We start from the raw sequence: 17,654 nt of genomic DNA, 5'->3' as shown, positions 1-17,654 counted from the left end.
TTGTGTGATGTCGTTAAAACTATGGATGCCAACCGAGTTTCTCCTACCGGGGTTCGGCTGGGGATTGAGCTTTCCCAGAGACCGTCACGACGGATGCGTCTTTGACCGGTTGGGGAGCTGTTTGTCAAGGGCTATCAGCCCATGGAGTGTGGACAGCTGCACAACGCAGTTGGTATATAAACCGGTTGGAATTACTGGCAGTTTTCTGGCTCTCCAGTAATTCGCGAATCTGCTGATCGGCCGTCTTGTGCTGCTCAGATCAGACAACACAGCGTTTGTCTCATACCTGAATCATTAGGAAGGATTACGCTCTCGCCCCCTGTGCAGGCTGGCGAGACATGTTCTTCTCTGGTCTCAGAGAAAATTTCTGTCGATCCGAGTTGTTCATGTCCCCGGACGTTTGAACTTCGGAGCGGATATGCTATCCAGACAGGCTCTGGAACAGGGAGAATGGAGATTACAACTTCAGACGGTGAATCTTTTATGGTGGGTATTCGGCAAAGCGAAAGTGGATTTATTCGCGTCTAACATGACTACGCATTGCCCGCTATGGTTCTCCCTATGCCCCCCATCGCCCCTGGGCGTGGATGCATTAGCTCACAGCTGGCCCAGGACCAGTCTGTATGCTTTCCTCCGATTCATTTGATCCCAGCGGTATTATGCAGAATACGGCGGGACAGAGTGGAACAGCTGCTGCTGGTGGCTCCGCGATGGCACACGCAGCCGTGGTTTGCGGATCTATCAGTCTGCTAGCGGGCTCTCCGTGGAGATTCCCCTCAGGCAAGATTTATTATCACAAGCACAGGGGCTGATTTGGCACCCGAGGCCGGATCTGTGGAAACTGTGGGCGTGGCCACTGAGCGGAGTGCATTAGTATGTCCCAGTCTTTCTGTTGGAACCGCTGAGACTATATTGAATTCTAGAGCAGCTTCTACGAGACGCTTATATGCTTTCAAGTGGAGACTGATTACAGCCTGGTGTGGCAATCGTAATGTGGATCCAGTTTACTGCCCAGTGGCTTCAGTGCTGGAGTTCCTCCAGGATTGTTTTTCGGATGGCGTAACACCAGCCACTTTTAAGGTTTACATGGCAGCCATTTCAGCTTACCACGAATACTTAGGCGGTGCCTCTATGGGGCGTCATCCATTAGTTTCTCGTTGCATACAGCGTGCGCGACGGCTGAGGCCTTTCCGCCCTGTTCGAGTTCCTTCATGGGGTTTATCCTTTGTGTTGCTAGGTTTATCAGGGCATCCGTTTGAGCCCTTGGAGCCCGTATCGTATAAATTCTTGACACTGAAGACATTTCTTCTCATGGCTTTATCCTCCCTCAAGAGAGTTGGGGATTTACAGGCTCTTTCTGTTTCACCCTCATGCATGGAATTTGCACCGGGCTCTGTGAAGGTGCTGCTGCGGCCCAGGCCTAACTATGTTCCTAGGTCGCATCTAACCTCTTTCGCTTTCAGTAAGTGTTCCTGGAAGCTTTTTCACCTGCTGAGGCTGGGTCAGGAGATCTAAGTCTTTGCCCTGTGAGAGCTTAAAGACTTATGTGGATCGTGCAGCCCCTTGGCATGAATCTGACCAGCTGTTTGTCTGTTTTGGACATAAAAGTAAGGGCCATGCGGTTACAAAGCAGCGCATGTCCCATTGGCTGGTGGAGGCAATTTCTTTGGCCTATGAGGCGCGCGGACTCGCTTCGCCCTTAGGAATTGAGGCTCATTCCACTTGAGCTGTGGCTTCTTCTCAAGCTTTTCTCAGTGGATCTTCTATGGATGATATCTGTGCTGCGGCAGGATGGTCCTCACCGAGCATTTTTATCAAGTCCTACAGTCTGGATGCGAGGATGGCTCCTGGCTCCCGGGTTCTCTCCGCTTGAGCAGATGCTTCCTCTGATCTCAGTTATCAGGTACGTCAGGCGTTTTGGTATATCGTTCCCATACGTGGTGACGTCACCGCAGCATCGAAGTGACCTATGATAGGGAACATCTCGGTTACGTATGTAACCTTGGTTCCCTGAATAGGGAACGAGATGCTGCGGTTCTGGCCGTTCCGTACCTTGATAACTCTTCATCTTCAGTCATGAAATCTGAGCGAAATGGCGCGCTGCACCCAGGTATATCATGCGTGCGCATGCGCAGGGTGGTGCTATGCGCCATTTGGCCAATAGGATTGGCGGGATGGTATAGGGCTTCAGACATTCGTCACACCAGAGGTGTTCCCATACGTGGTGACGTCACCGCAGCATCTCGTTCCCTATTCAGGGAACCAAGGTTACATACGTAACCGAGATGTTACTATGGGACATTTTAAGATTCAGTCAGTGGAAAACAAATGGCCTCCTGTTACACAGAAGCCCAATAATAATACAAAGTGGGTTCATTACCCACCCAGAGCTTCATTAAACAAAGACATTCTTCAGAATTATATTCAAAGTGAAGCCTAATTAATTAGTTCTGTAAGCAGCTCAAATATTGCAATGGCCTTGGCAAACACATAACAGCAACATTATTACATGGGACAATTGATAACACCCATGTAAATTTGGAAGAAAATGCATTGACTTCATTCTCATAAAAAACCTTCAAATGTTAAACATTCTGACATGATAACCTTCATACCTGGAGGCATTTGTGGAACATCAGAAGGTCGCAAACCACTTCATTGCAATTTACTGGCAATATAGTATTACTATGCTTTTTTAAATTTGAGCTTATTATATAACAGGACTGAATACAGCCATACATTGAATACATTTCAGCCATCTTTAGACTGCAGTGTTACCTGGGTTGGTATTATGCTTGAGCAGGTAAAATGCCTGGTAAACAGTATTGCTCTTCACACCAGGAGGGAGAAGGTCTATTTATATCTGATTGTTTTCACTGAGCAGACAGCCAGCCAACATTCAGACTTTCCTAGACTCTACTCTATGTAAAGGGAAACGATCCCTTCAAGCATTTCTTATGTTTATATGTTATAAATTTACTGCCATGAAGACACCCATGCAAGAAGTGCATATCAACACGGCACTGTTAAAGCAGCAGCGGAGTTCAGCTGTGATGTATGATTCAGATAAATTATTTGTGGAAGCTATAACACATACTTTGAAACAGATACACACATAGAACTGAAGCGCATTTGTAAAATAATGTCTCTCTCTCTCTCTCTTAAGATGTCCTATGAGAAAGATGGTCCGTCTGAGAGCAGCCATATATGGCTGAAACCTTTGCACTCTCATCAAAAAGAATAAGAGAACATATTTGCAGGATGAGATGTCAGCATGGAGTCAGGCCAAAAATAGGATAAATCTAAAATTCCCTGACACTGGATACTCACCCATAGGAAGCCCCTCACAGTCTGACATTATGGAATAAAGTGGAAAACGCTGTCTGAATGGATAGTGTCCAAAACAAAACTCTGACGATGAAACAAACAGCTCTTTGAGATTGCGTACACCATCCGACCTCCGTTCTTCTGCCCTCGCTGGCCAGCTGAGAACCATGGGATGCAAAGAATGCATATCAAGCACTCATGGCCCCGGCCACTATTGGATGATAAATATGTTTACACCCTCCCTCTTTCCTCTGGAGGCAATCTGTTTAATCTGCTACACTGAGAGGCTCCATTACCAGATACAAATGTTGTCACTCGAGCTATTTTGAAGCCAGATGAACCCATCCAACCCTAAATTTACCAGTGGCTACAAATGAGTGACAAAACTTTGAAATTGAAGTGCTTGTTCAAAATCAGAAAAGAAACAAAGAAAAAGAGAATTGTTTATGTAATGCCTGTATTGTTGTATCAATGTCACATGTGTATCAAGTTCAGAATTGAGAAATTAATCAATTATATCACTATTGAATTTTTGGGTAAGTGTTATTGTTTAAATGTTGTTTAAATTATAAAATTGAGCCGTTATCATCGTCATAATCATCATCACCACAACTAGCATCATCATCATCATCATCATCATTCTTGTTTTGTATTATTATTTTATATAATAATAATAATAATAATAATAATAATAATAATAATAATAATAATAATAATAATTATTATTATTATTATTATTATTATTATTATTATTATTATTATTATTATTATCATTATTATTATTATTATTATGTTTCCATTATTGTGTTTTATTCAGAAAGAGTTTCATGATGGAGCAGATTATTTATAAAGTTGTTGTCAGTTGTGGTACTCATCACTGTCAGGTATGTATCATTAAGTACTGAATTTAAAAATAATCTTAAAGTACTGGTTCAATCAAAAATGAAAATTATCTCATTTCTGATCACCCACTTACCCTCAAGTTGTTCCAAAATGGAAACATTTCTTTCTTCTGTTAAGCAAACACACACAAAAAGTATTTTGAGTAATGTTGGTAAGCAATCAGTTGACAGTAGCCATTAACTTCCAACTTCATATTCATGGGTCCCTTAAACCCCTTTATAATTTAAGAAAGAAAGAAATAAATTTTTTTTCGACAGATTTTGGTTGTTTGCATAAGACAAATTATGATACCCCACTTTAAAAAAGTGGGTGTACTGGGACAGTTTGCAAGCACACCACAAGATGACAGTGTTGTAGCAAAGTTACATTTGATCTCTCTTGATTTATATATGTATATATGTATATATATATATATATATATATATATATATATATATATATATATATATATATATATATATTGTGTATTTCCCAGCCATTTTCGCCTAATGTAGTACCACCACAACTGCATCGACATACTCCTTCATTGACAAACTGAAATGTGTTCCTTTCTTTAAATCACTTAGCATGCCAATTAAAATACAACACTGTGAGTGAAAAACTGATTCACAATGCACATTTATAAAACATGCACCCATTGCATGTTTGAAAAAAAAATTATAATTAATAGGTTACACAAAGCAAAAGCTAAATCTTCCCAAGTATTTCTTGGAACCTGCTTTAGTCCCGCCCGGTGCATGTGGACCTCTGTTTAGACCGAGTTAATTGACATAATGCAATGTTGAATTTACAATTTCAAATTTTTTTAATAGGTGTTTTGATGCTTTTAGATTTGCCTCTAACTCATCATGTAATTTGAATTTTATAAAGTCAATGATAGTTACATTATGTCAATTGTTTGACTTTCAAAAATATGTTTGTTTGGGGTAGGCCCTCTGAAAACACTGCAGGTAAATCTTAGGTCCCCAAGCAGCACCTTGGTAAGTTTTCATCTGGGCTTTTTCAGAGTTGCCAGATTTCAGTTCTTTCTGTATTGTTTAGGCTGTGCATACTGTCAGGAACCTGTAGAAAATCATTCACTTGACTCTGAATCAACTGTCTTTGGCTCTCTGCATGACTTCTGTAGACCCTTCAGACCTCCACATGGCTCACTCTTTCCAAACGTAACTTCACCCCCATGTCAAAATCAACCTCCACACATAACCTCAACCTCAACCCACACCTCCAACAGCATCCCATCCAGCCCCACAGAGTTTGGATCAGTCCTGCTTGTTTTCTCAGTAATCGCTGAAAATTACTTTTACTGCCCTAATGTACTCCTGAAAGACACAAAATTGGTGCCCATTATCACAAATTGATCTTCACGAGTTCACCCTTACATCTAATCTGAAGGCAAATAGTAGGCATATTTTGGCGTGCCGTCCTGGGGGAGGGGTCCGGGCCCGGAGCATAGCCCGAACCCAAATGACTCCCCCTATCCCTAATTTGGGATAAATAGATTAGAAGTTAGGAGTTGGGGTGGAGGAGGGTTGCCGAAAAAACTGTCGTGGGACAGGAGGTAGGAAGACTGGATATATATACACGCTTGCGTGCTATTTAAGATGATTAGCTAGACGAGATGCACCTGTGCCAAATTGGATGATTATCTGATCGTGCTTCTCCCGAACTTTAATAAAACCACATATAAAAAGTGAGTCATGAGCCATAAAAAGAGTCATGCAAAATTGTGTTTAAAGATGCCCTTGTACACATGACAGATTTTACAACACCAAAAGACTAATGTCTTTACAGATGAAGTGTCATTTAAAAAGAAGTACATTTGACCTCAGCCGAGCTTTAAATTGGAGGGCGTCGTACGGGCAGCCGCTGCCAGAACCTCTCTAACAGGAAGGACAGAAAGCCAGCTTCGTGACTCATTAGTCCATTTGGCTGTGATTTGCATTTAATTAATATTCCTTAAAGACATGTACTGGCCCTATTGTAATGATGTTGACTAATGAACTCCTAATGATGCCAGATATACAGTAATAGTCCCCTGACTGAGTCCTTAACTGTTTTATGGATATTGGGGCAATCTGCTAATTACAATAGAGACTTAACACATTGTATCAACATCTGAAAGTCTGATAATAATTGTGATAATAAGGTTATTGAATAAACTGCATGGGAACGCTATTACTCATAGTCGAAGTAAATAAACAACAGTTCTTGTATTTGATTTGATATATATATATATATATATATATATATATATATATATGTCATGAGTACAGACAAAACACATTGTATCAACAATGTTGCCACAACTGCATCTGACATCACAATTAGTAAATGAATAAAAGTAAAAAAAAATACTGAGTGTATAAATTAATAATTTACTAATGTAACAGTAAAGCAAATCGTGTTCTAACTGTACTCTGTCTAGTCTTTACAGTACATCTTAGAAAAGGTTCATGAAAGAACCTTAACTATGCTAGGTTCTAATATGAACCTTTTACCACAACAAAGGTTCTTAAAATAACTGCCAAATAACCAGTGGATCATTATAGATCACAGATAGTTCAACTTTGAACCTTTTTGATAGCTAGAAGTTCATTTTTGCACTTAAATGTTATTTTTTTAACTCTAAAGGTTCAATATCTTCTAAGAGTGTAGCTAGATGTAAATCAGTTGTAGTCTGATTACATCTGGAATGTAATTTATAAATAAATTTAAATATTAAATCAGATATAAATAGTTGTCATGGCTGATCAACTTTTTGATTCTGATGAAATTGTGTTCACCTTTATTTTAAAGCTTTTTTTATCTTCATTTTGTTCATGGTGCTATCTGAATCATAACTTTACTAACCTTTACTGGATTTTAGTTTTTAAAATAATTAATTTTCATGGCTGATATTGAGTTATTTGGTTAAAACTTTATTAAAACTATTTATTTATTTTGTCATGGTTGCTATACTGAACTTCCTGTTTTGGTTAAAACATGATATTTATTAAAAAGTCATATTTTTTTCTTATACTGTACTTAATGATTTGGTTAAAACTTAATCTTTAAAAATATTTAATAAAAAAAATATATATAAATATATTTTGTCATGGCTGCCATTGAATTTTAAGTTCCATTCACTTTATTCTTTATTTTAATAATAAATATGCATTTTGTCATAGCTGCTACTGAACTATTTGATTTGGTTAAAACCTTATTAATCTTTATTAAAATATTTTTTTATATCTTTATTTTGTCTCCTCCTGACCTTTTTGATTCAGATAAAACCATTATTAAAATGCTTTATTAAAAATCTTTGAATCTTTATTTGCAATAACTGCTGTTGAACTTCAAAAGTTACATTTATGACTAAAGAAACTACACAAGAGCCAGTATTAACAAACCATAATCAATAATAAATATGAATAATAAAATGTAATGTAGTAGTTTTCTCAGATATACAATTTTATTTATTTACAATAAATCACAGATGTCAAGACATCAAGTAAATAGGTTCTAAGTGCCCTTGAGAAAATGTCAAACAGGCATGAGGTTAGAAGGCCCTCAGAAACAAAAGGCTTACACCAGCTGGCCCAGCACCAGAAGCAGAGCCTCCAGCCACGAGCGCCCAGGCCAGCCAGACCGAGAACGATTTACACAAGCTGTGTCAGTCCACAACAGTGGAAAGAAGACCTAGTGGATGCAGTATGATAGATGACCCTTAACTGTGACTTAAAGGCATTTCAGGAGGACAGAGAGGAGGAGGAGGAGTTCGCTTCAAACACAAAGCACATTAAGAAGTACATGTGGGAGTACAAACAGATATCTCAAGATTTTGCAATGTTTCTGAATGTGAAGAGCATAAATCTTAAACTTGAATGAGAGAGGGGTAACCTTCTAACAGTGTACATGAACATTGCATGTTATTTCCAATTGAATTAAAATGCATTATAGATTAAATGAATACTAAATGCAATTAGCTGAACTTCACTTAAATGGGAGTTAAGTCCATTTTATGTTTAACTTCATAATTCTATTGTCTTTGGTTGAATATGTTTGAAGTGTACTGCCAAATGCACTGACAAGCATCTATGGTAAACTAATTTAATGTAATTTCTAAAGAAAATTAATTGAAATTATATTTTTTAATAATGAAGATGCAAATTAGTACATTTAAATATGTACTGTTATATATATTTCCTATTATTTATTAAATTACTATTACTATTAAATATTTACTATTAACTGTAATAATAAAAAAGCACACTACAGTTAGAATTACTATCACAGCTAATAAAATATGTTCTGATAATGTTTAGCTAATGTTCCAAATAAATAAAACATTATTTTTGAATGTTCCCTGAAAGTTTTTTTTTTTTTTTTTTTATAAAAGCATTTAGGGAATATTCCATTTTGTCACTTGCAAACATTACGGAAACAGTCATTTTAAATGTTCTCCCTTTTTTCTCTTTTATTAAAAAAAATAAAATAAAATAGTGAAATTTATGAAAAAGTTGTAAAAAATCCAATACGATAAGAACATCCAATTAAATGTTCCAAGAAAAATGTATAGATAAAGTGAGCCAAAGTTCTGAGAACCTTTCCTGTTAGGGAGGACACATATGCTTTAGTATGTTAGTCAACACATCAAAATAAGTGTACAAGAACAGCAAAATATATATATTTTTTTAAAGTGGGCTTAAATATTTTAAGGATTCTAACCACTTTGCCTTTAATTGTATTACAGTACAATATCCTTGTAATATATAGGCCTTCTTTTAAGATTGGAAGTACACTACAAGAACACATTCAAGTACGCTTAATTTTCACAAGGGTAGATTTTATCATTGATGTCAGATTTTATTGTTTACTTCAGATTCAAATGTTATTAAAACATGATATTGACCATTCCTTCATGTAGACAGGAGCTGTGCTTGTACACCTATTACCTAGAACATAGCTTCCCAGAGGCAGAGCCAAAATGGTAGAGTGGACTGCTTTAAAAGGACTTGAATTCTGCTCTCAAAACTGTAACTCGTGAAGCTTATCCTGTATTAGTAGAGTCAATCTACACTCAAGTCGGAGGAGAGAACTGAATCCTTCACAGAAATCGCTTGAAGTTCCTCACGGCTTTACAAACACAAATGCAGCATATTTCTAAACCACAAGCTCTGGCTTGCTTTTGGGCTACATATCATTTCCAGATGGAGGTCATGAATAAGAGTGATAGAAATAAGTTGAGTGAAACTGGAAACTAAAGAAACTAAATGGCAGGCTGTCTGGCTGTCAGCTAAAACCTCAGAAACACAGCCCCAATATGAGACACTGGGAGGTAAGGATGACACGAATCTTTATGCATCCTTACCCTAAAAACAAACAGCAGAAATGTACTTTAAGTTCTCTAACTTATGCTGCAGTGTGGACGATGCAACTGTGATTCAGACTGCAATTCAAGAGACAACACAAACAGAGAGGGAAAAAAAGAATGAAAATGTTCTTTCATTCTTGACATTTTAAAGCATATATACAGCTTTTCAAAAAGCCTAGAGTGTGTTTTAAAGACTGGAGTGTTTTCATCTGTGTGCTGTGATGCATGGGTTTTGTGAGTTTGGCCAAAAACAGCTAAAAGTCATGTCTGCCATTACTGTGCCAACATACAAGCCAAGAAAAACCCAGCAGAATCCAGAAATCTAATCGTGGGATGAAAGGTTGCAAACCCCATTTGATGATCGTTGTATTTATTTATTTATTGTACTTTAAAAACACACTGGAAGCCATAGAATGGGTGTAGCGGCATCATTGTAAGGGTCAATGACAAAAAAGGGTGTAAAAAATCTAGTTTAAAACACGTGTCAGGTTTTAAGAAATGTACTCCTTGTGTTCGTGTTGATTTTATTTATAAGGTTTACATTCAGTGGCTCTAAAAATGTTTTGTGATGAACTGAAAAAGCATATTTATACATCTAAGTGTATCTTAATCAATTTAAGTATATATATATATATAGTATGTGTGTGTGTGTGTGTGTGTGTGTTTACACACTAAATTAACATGACTTGTCATAACATGACAATATATGAATTTTTATATAATAATTATCCAAGATTTATTGACCTTGAAAAACCGTAACAAAGATCTCCAGGGTCCTGTCTATGATATCATTTCACGTTTTATGTTTTTTGTACATTGGTCACCACATCTTTAAACTAATTAACTAATTAAAATAATAAAAGATCATGTCAAATTACTTTATTATTATTATTATTAATTCAGTAATTTAATGACTCTTTTTTTCTAATTTATGACACCAGAAATACATCACCCTGACATTTTTATGTCCCCAAAAATTAATTTTAATGTGCTAATTAAAAACATTTTTCCACCAACAGTTTGCGTGGTGAGTAAACCTTTGGATAATTTCATCACCGCTGATTTACTCTACATTAAGTCTTTCTCATGTCAAGTGTTTCAGATAAAATGTAAAATAATTGCATAAGATCTTATCAGTGGTCAAACCCAGGAGCTCCAGGGCAATGCAAGATTAAAAATGACTCCCACCTAAACATTCCCTGCCCCTGAAACCATAGCTTATCTGTGCATATCTATGAAGTCCTGAATGGAAAGCCCTAACTAGTGCAGATGGAAGCCCCATTCGTGTGCTAACAGCAGATTGACTTTAATTGTTCTTAATGCCCCTTTGTTTTTGAGCTCCTCCATGAGAAAGGGCCCTCAGGCAAGCTGCATTTACATCTAACAATTAAACTATAATGACCCCTGCAAGTGATTTATTGGCATGCGGTGGAAAGGTTCTGTATAAACTTTGTGCTTGGATCTCTTCTCAGAAATAGTTAAAGTAAAATGCAAGCAAATGAGAATGGAAAGTCTGTTGATTTCACACCTGAAAAGTGAATAAACAGAAAGCCCTGATAACATTCAAATGGTAATGCAATGTAGTTAATGCAAAAAGGTTTCCTTTAATTAGATCAGAAACACACTGAAACGCTAAATAAACTGTCCTTAGTAATGAAACACAAATACAAACTGTGTAAAAATGAATTTTATTACTTAGTTTGTATTAAAAAAGGCTTTGAAACAAAATACAGAATGTAGAAAATGAGCATATGCACACAAATAATAATATCTCTTTCTCTGAAAGAACAAGAAATATGACGCACCCACAGGATGAAGTATGAGGAACTTTTGATAAATCTAGATATATATCAGTTAATGCAGGAAGGACAATGGCGCCCACCAAACATTCCTGCACTTTTGTGGTTTCAGCAATTTTCCGCCTATTGCCACAGTTCTCCACACACACTGGCATCCAGCAAAACGCTGCAAACTTCTGGCCTCATTAACATCAAAGTAAATCTGTGAAAGAGCTGTGGACCGTGCCCATGTGAACGTAATACAGGAGGAAAAGTAGAAAGCCCTATTTTTCTTGCTGCTTTTTTTTCTTCAGGTTAATTATACCTGAAGGGAAATCCTTTTAAACACTCCTTGGCAGCGTGTAGGATTGGCACGAAGATCAAACAGCCATTGAGTAAGATGCCTATAAATATAACACATTCATTTGTCTCAAAATGCTCCCCTTCCCCCACAGTTCTTTTTCTCAAAGCACTGCTCCCGAGGCTTTAACCCTCCTCATGTACACTGCTGAGTTCACATCTGGAACCAGATGGCTGAAGCCACTTCTGAAAGAGGCAAGAAGTCGACCTACAGACAAGTAAAGGCAAAGAGAGCCCTTGGGTTAGACACAGACAAACAGACACAACAGTCGTGTGTTCAGATGATTTATAATATTGAACAGAGGCACAGAGTAGCCACTTTATTATTCATTTTCCATATAAAACACATTCTTTCTCAAATAACCCAGCATGGAAATCATTATTTTAGTCTGTATTTTTGGGTTTACTTAAAAATAATATTGAAAAGACATTAAGAACTGCTTTCAGAATATATGTTTAAATGAAATTGATAAATTTTCTTATTTAGATTGTGTTGTTGTTTAGGCATAAATCTAACAAAATTGGTAAGAATCATCCTTTACATTTTTTTTTAAAAGTATTATTTCCCTATTTTTTTAAATTGTTTAAAAAAAACTTAAACACATTGCTTTAAGCAAATCTAACAAAATATGGTAATGATTATATATTAAAAAAAAATCTAAATTCAAGATACATTCTCTAAAAATTTTATTAAATAAGTGTAATGAAATGTATTCATAAAACAAAAAGAAAATTACCAAAGGGTTAAGGAAAATATGCAAAATATGAAACAATTAAAATATTATACACAACCTCGCAAAAATGGTTCACAAAATATATATCTTGTTTTAAGTATTTTGGTATATTTTACTGAAAGACAAGATGAAAATACAATAGTGATGTATTTTTCTGCCATGATTTGGATCTGTTTTGAGTTGGTTTTACATATAGCTGTAATTTACCTTTAAAATCATAGCAAAAGACTACGTTTTTTGTGTCACTTTTTTACACCAAAGAATAAAACTTGATTAGTCTGTCAAAGCTGTTTACAACAGCTAATGATGTAAGTACGATCAGTCAGTCTAAAGAAAACACTGACCTGTCCATGTTTTTTCACTGCTGAGAGAGAAGCTCGTGCACTGTGGATGAGAACTGCAGATGAGTGCGGCCTCTCTGGCACCGTGCACAGACAGCACGCAGCCCTGCTGCTTGTACGATGGCCAGCAGATGTATTCCATATTTGTAACACTCCTCATTCCTTTCAAGACAGCATAATCTGCACAAAGATGAAAAAATGCATCAAAATCATTCCAGGATCCAGTCAACACTGCTGTAACATCCATCTGTAAAATATTACCATTTTCACAGTCCCCTCACAGTAGAGGTGGCGGAATCTTATGTTACTAAATGTATGTGCGCACATCTGAGTACAACAAAAGACATGCATACTGCTGCGGTGGCTCTCAAAACAGAGGGGAATGTGTGGACACTTTTTACGAGAGTTGTTGTGAACACGTTTGGACATAAGATTTGAATATTCTTTGACAATGCTTGGCTGTTTTAATGCCTCTGTGCAGCTTTATTGTGGCCGTGTGATTGATTTATTGATGTCAAAGCTCACAGGGAGGGAGAGAGAGAGTCTTATGGGCTACAAAACTTGCCCTTGAAGATGGATTGAGTTACACAGGTTTTATGACCGAAGTACATCTTCTTAACGGAGCAGTCGGAGACACATCATGCTGAGAGCACTGCATATATCTAGAATGCTTTTCGCCAGAGTAATGATCGAATATGTATGTAATGGGAACTGGAAACTGTTGAGAAGTATAATTCGTCATTAAAATCAACGCATTACCTCTGGTTACTGATGGTGGCAAGTTCTCCAGGTGCAGCCCAGATTTGTACATATGCAAAACCTCTTCGAAGGCGACCAGGGTTTCATTAATGCTTTGCTTTAAATCTCCTGTGACAAGCACATAAATTAAGTTTCCATTATAGAGCCACTTTTGCTGTGATAGCCTGTCTCTTCATCAAGATGAATTTTGCAGTAAAACTCACCTGTGGAGTTCATTATTTGGTGAATAAGAGGTTTCAGCAGTGGGGGAGCTTGATGAGGCAGTAGGTAGGTGAAAAAATACCTGGGGAAGAAAATAACAAATTCATATAATTCCTCCGAAACTCAGCCAAGAATAGCAGAGAAGGCGATACACGCTGTGAGATCAATATGCAACAAATGATGCCCTGACACTCAGTGGGGTGGATAATTAATCATAACAGGCACAGGAGGGGAGAAGCTGTCACGAAACTCCCACACACACCATGCCAGACTATTTTATTATCTGGCTCAGACGATAAAGGATGGAATGTGGGAAGTGCTCACCTGTAGGCATTGTAGAGGTTCCTCATCTCGTTCAAGCCCTCGCAGATTCTGGAAGGGGAGCATCGGAGGGTGAAACTGCGAAGGGGAAACTGCATCTGGCAGTCGGAGTCCTCTTGACAGGCCGGTTCTTGAATACTTGCATCATCCAAGTCTGTTAACTTGAGCTCTCCTGACACCATAACAAACTGTCGAGGCTGGAAATCCAGCAGAGCTACCGAACCCAGCGGTGAGCGAGAAAGATAATGAAGAAGCCTCACTAAACCAAGACAGACCTGTGCACAAACACAATCAATAGTTACAAGCAAACCATAACACTAGCAAAAGCATCAATTGTTAAACAAAAATATTAATTTGTGAATGCAGATCCATTCTAGTGTTACCAATTTTATTTATTTACAAAACATAATTAAAATTTATTTCAATGTTACTTCACTTTTAATACAGTATATGTATCTGTTTATTCTAATTTATTCAATGATATACTACACTAATATTACATAATATAAATATTAAATTATATATTTATATTATTTAATTATATATTATTATTCATTTTATTTTTTATATAATCATTCTGCTGACATTCTGACATTTTTTCAATTAAAAATATCTAAAATCCCTCAAAACAAAATAAATTTACTTGTGAAACAACACAATATATGATGCATTTTGTCTCACTGCACTGGCAGAATTTTTCACTGGTTTGTAACTATTTTATACTCAGAGTAAATAGAATAAATAGTATTTATCTCATACGCTTATATTTGATGCATTGGTTTACACCCAAATGGTCCCCTCCGGCATCAATAAAGTAAGCTGATTATTATATGCGCAACCTAAATTATGTACATATGTAAATTTAAAATCTAGTCTACTAACTAGTTCAAATTTATTGTTTTTTCTTACTTCTGTATATAATATTGTTACACTAGAGAGCACAGCAATGCCATTAAGTCAGCTTTGTATATAACCCTGAAGACAAAAACAGAGGTGGATGAAACCGAACACCTTTTGAATAACTCTGGACCACGTGTATCAGGGAAGGCAAGAATGTCAACGAGACGAGTCACTCGATTACAGCCCTTTAGCTTAAACGCATTTGTCATCATCAGAACCTATTAAAAATCAAAGGGTGTCAGCACCTGCTTCTTGTACACCAAAGAGAATGTGAAAGAAAATACTCTCGTCTCGTTCAACAAGGTATCGCAGGCTCCCTCAAACAGTGCCGAGAAATTATCAGGGTAAAAAAAGTAAAAGGATGGACATCTGAGACAGACATCTGTCCCTCGGTACTATTTGATCAGGCTCAGCTGGTATGGAGATGGAGCTCCAGTTAATCCACCCCCACCTCAGGTATGCCCTGTGGGGGATAGTGGGTGGGGAATCTCTGATTAACACTCCACAGGAGGCCTGGGGGTGGTGCTCTTACCCGAAAGCGCTCTTCCCAGGGGCTCTGCAGGAGCTGTATCATCTGAAGTGGCATCCCCTGCTCCAGGACTGCTGTGATGCCACCAACCAGAGTGCTGTCCTGACACTGACCTTTCAGCTGGAATGAATACTAAAAGTTTAGTGGATAAACTGGTGCAAAATGCAATGCATGGAACTTATTCATCCTTTAAACCTTTGCATATCTAATAAATGACATAACAATGGCACAGTCTGGAGAGTGAGTAGAAGTTATTGAGTAAGGGTGTTTTTCTTACCTCTACAATATTGGGGTGCTGCAGTGTCTGCAGTAATACAATCTCCTTCCTCAGTTTGAAAGATACAAGCTCAAGACAGCCTTGGGAATCTTGAAAATCTTCCATGCACAATCTCATGTCAGTACCTTGATGGTTTACAGATTTCAATGCCACAAATAATCCTTGCGGCAACGCTGCTTTTAACACTGTTTTAGTGTAACCTGAACCAAGAAAGTCAACAGCTTTGATGCCACTTAGTTCTTCACAGCCAATATCGGTTTTAGCAGATACTGGGTTGTCCAAACTTAATTTCCCATTGATATAGTTTGCACTGTCATTGGTGGATAAATTTGGATCCACAAAGCCTTGTATGTTATTAAATGTGATGTGCAGGACCTCAAGTTCTTGTTGTCTTTCCTGAAGTTGTTGGAGCAATCTGTCACTCTCTGGAGTTAAACCATCTGGACGGGCAGCATCACCAAAAGGTTTGTTCTCCTGGAGACCAAAGTGCCATTTTTTAAAAATAACTGTTAAAAACAAAAAGAACAAAGCAAAAAATAAAAAAGCGCAAAAGGGATTCCTTGAGAAAATCATGATGTGTTCATGCAGGTCCTTCCTGTGTTTTTACTGTCAAACTCCAACACGTTCTCTTCGGTCGTACTCCTCTGACACGCACAGAACGTGCGCACTGTAATTTAGTGTAGTAAGTGTGAGCTTTAGTAACGCCCCTTGGGCGTGTCTTAATCCTCATGGCCAAATAATCACCTCCCACACAATGCAACTTCAACAAAAGAGGCTCTATGTGATTTTATTAAATCATTTAACTCTTGAAAAATGTAGCCTATGTAAATAATTTTATTTACATTTCATGACGCAACCCCGACACGGTGATCAGGCCCTCGCTCAAACAGCTTGATAAACAAATACAACACACTGACATGAAACATTGATTACTTGAGTTTAAATGATTTATTATTTTAAAATATCTTAAATCTTTCACAAAGAAAACAGGTCCATCTCAGCAAAGAAAACGCTAAATGTTCATTGTTTCGACTAATCTACTGTTTACTGTGACTTTCTAATTTAATTAACGACGATAAACTTCTGTTTTTGGTTCTCTCTATCATCTTATGCCTCTTACCGGTTCGTTGCTCTGAGCGATGTTTCGTTTTTCTTTCTTAAACCACGTGTATATTAAATAAACGATGTCTTTCCAGGGTATTTATATTACAGTCGCAAGACGGCGCCAAAGAGCTGTATCTTGCTAGAAAAAGGATCACACGTAACGCTCGTACGTGGACTATTAAGAATTACGGTAAATATTAAATAGCGTCGTGTAACTTAAGAAAACAATTTTAGCATGGACCTATTTTTTTATGTTGTATGGAGGCAATGGAAATAATATAATAATAATAATAATAATAATAATAATAATAATAATAATAATAATAATAATAATATATATATATATATATATAAAACCCAGACATATAGGTCTAAACTGTTTTATCAAACAATTAGCAAGTTCACACTAAATTATACTGCTGTAATTTCCTATTACTATTATGCTACGTGATAGCATAATATAATAACTTTACCTATATAAAATGTTAATACTGAAAAGTATGTTAATACTTTAATAATAGATCATGCCAAATAAATTCTCAAAATCTCAAACCTCAAAAATTTGAAATCCAAATAAAAACATGTTTTAAAGTGACAACATATTTAAGCAATTCCTTGTGAAATAAACATTATTTATTTGACTGCAAAGGTGTACTAACAAATGTGAAAGTTCTTGCAAAATGAAGGAAAATTATCTTTTACACAGAGATAATGTTGCACAGAGGGTTAATGTGTTCAGTTTAATAAAATCTGCAAGATGAGCTCAC

The 17,654-nt window shown here is 36.9% G+C and overlaps 1 protein-coding gene across 1 annotated transcript; it reads right to left on the bottom strand.

Moving 5' to 3' along the window:
- Positions 1-11,255: 11,255 nt before the first annotated feature.
- On the bottom strand, positions 11,256-16,504 carry LOC113069075 (extracellular tyrosine-protein kinase PKDCC-like). The gene is made up of 7 exons (XM_026242048.1): positions 15,784-16,504; positions 15,510-15,626; positions 14,081-14,352; positions 13,759-13,838; positions 13,556-13,663; positions 12,800-12,976; positions 11,256-11,929 (listed from the first exon to the last, which is right to left on the bottom strand). Exons 1-7 carry the CDS (start codon positions 16,354-16,356, stop codon positions 11,826-11,828), a joined length of 1,431 nt encoding a protein of 476 aa, XP_026097833.1. The 5' UTR covers positions 16,357-16,504; the 3' UTR covers positions 11,256-11,825.
- Positions 16,505-17,654: the final 1,150 nt, after the last annotated feature.

The sequence above is a fragment of the Carassius auratus genome, unplaced genomic scaffold (genome assembly GCF_003368295.1).
Source record: "Carassius auratus strain Wakin unplaced genomic scaffold, ASM336829v1 scaf_tig00000779, whole genome shotgun sequence".
Classification (NCBI taxonomy): Eukaryota; Metazoa; Chordata; class Actinopteri; order Cypriniformes; family Cyprinidae; genus Carassius; species Carassius auratus.
Note: the sequence above shows the minus strand (reverse complement) of the source record. Positions and strands in the feature narration are given on the sequence as shown.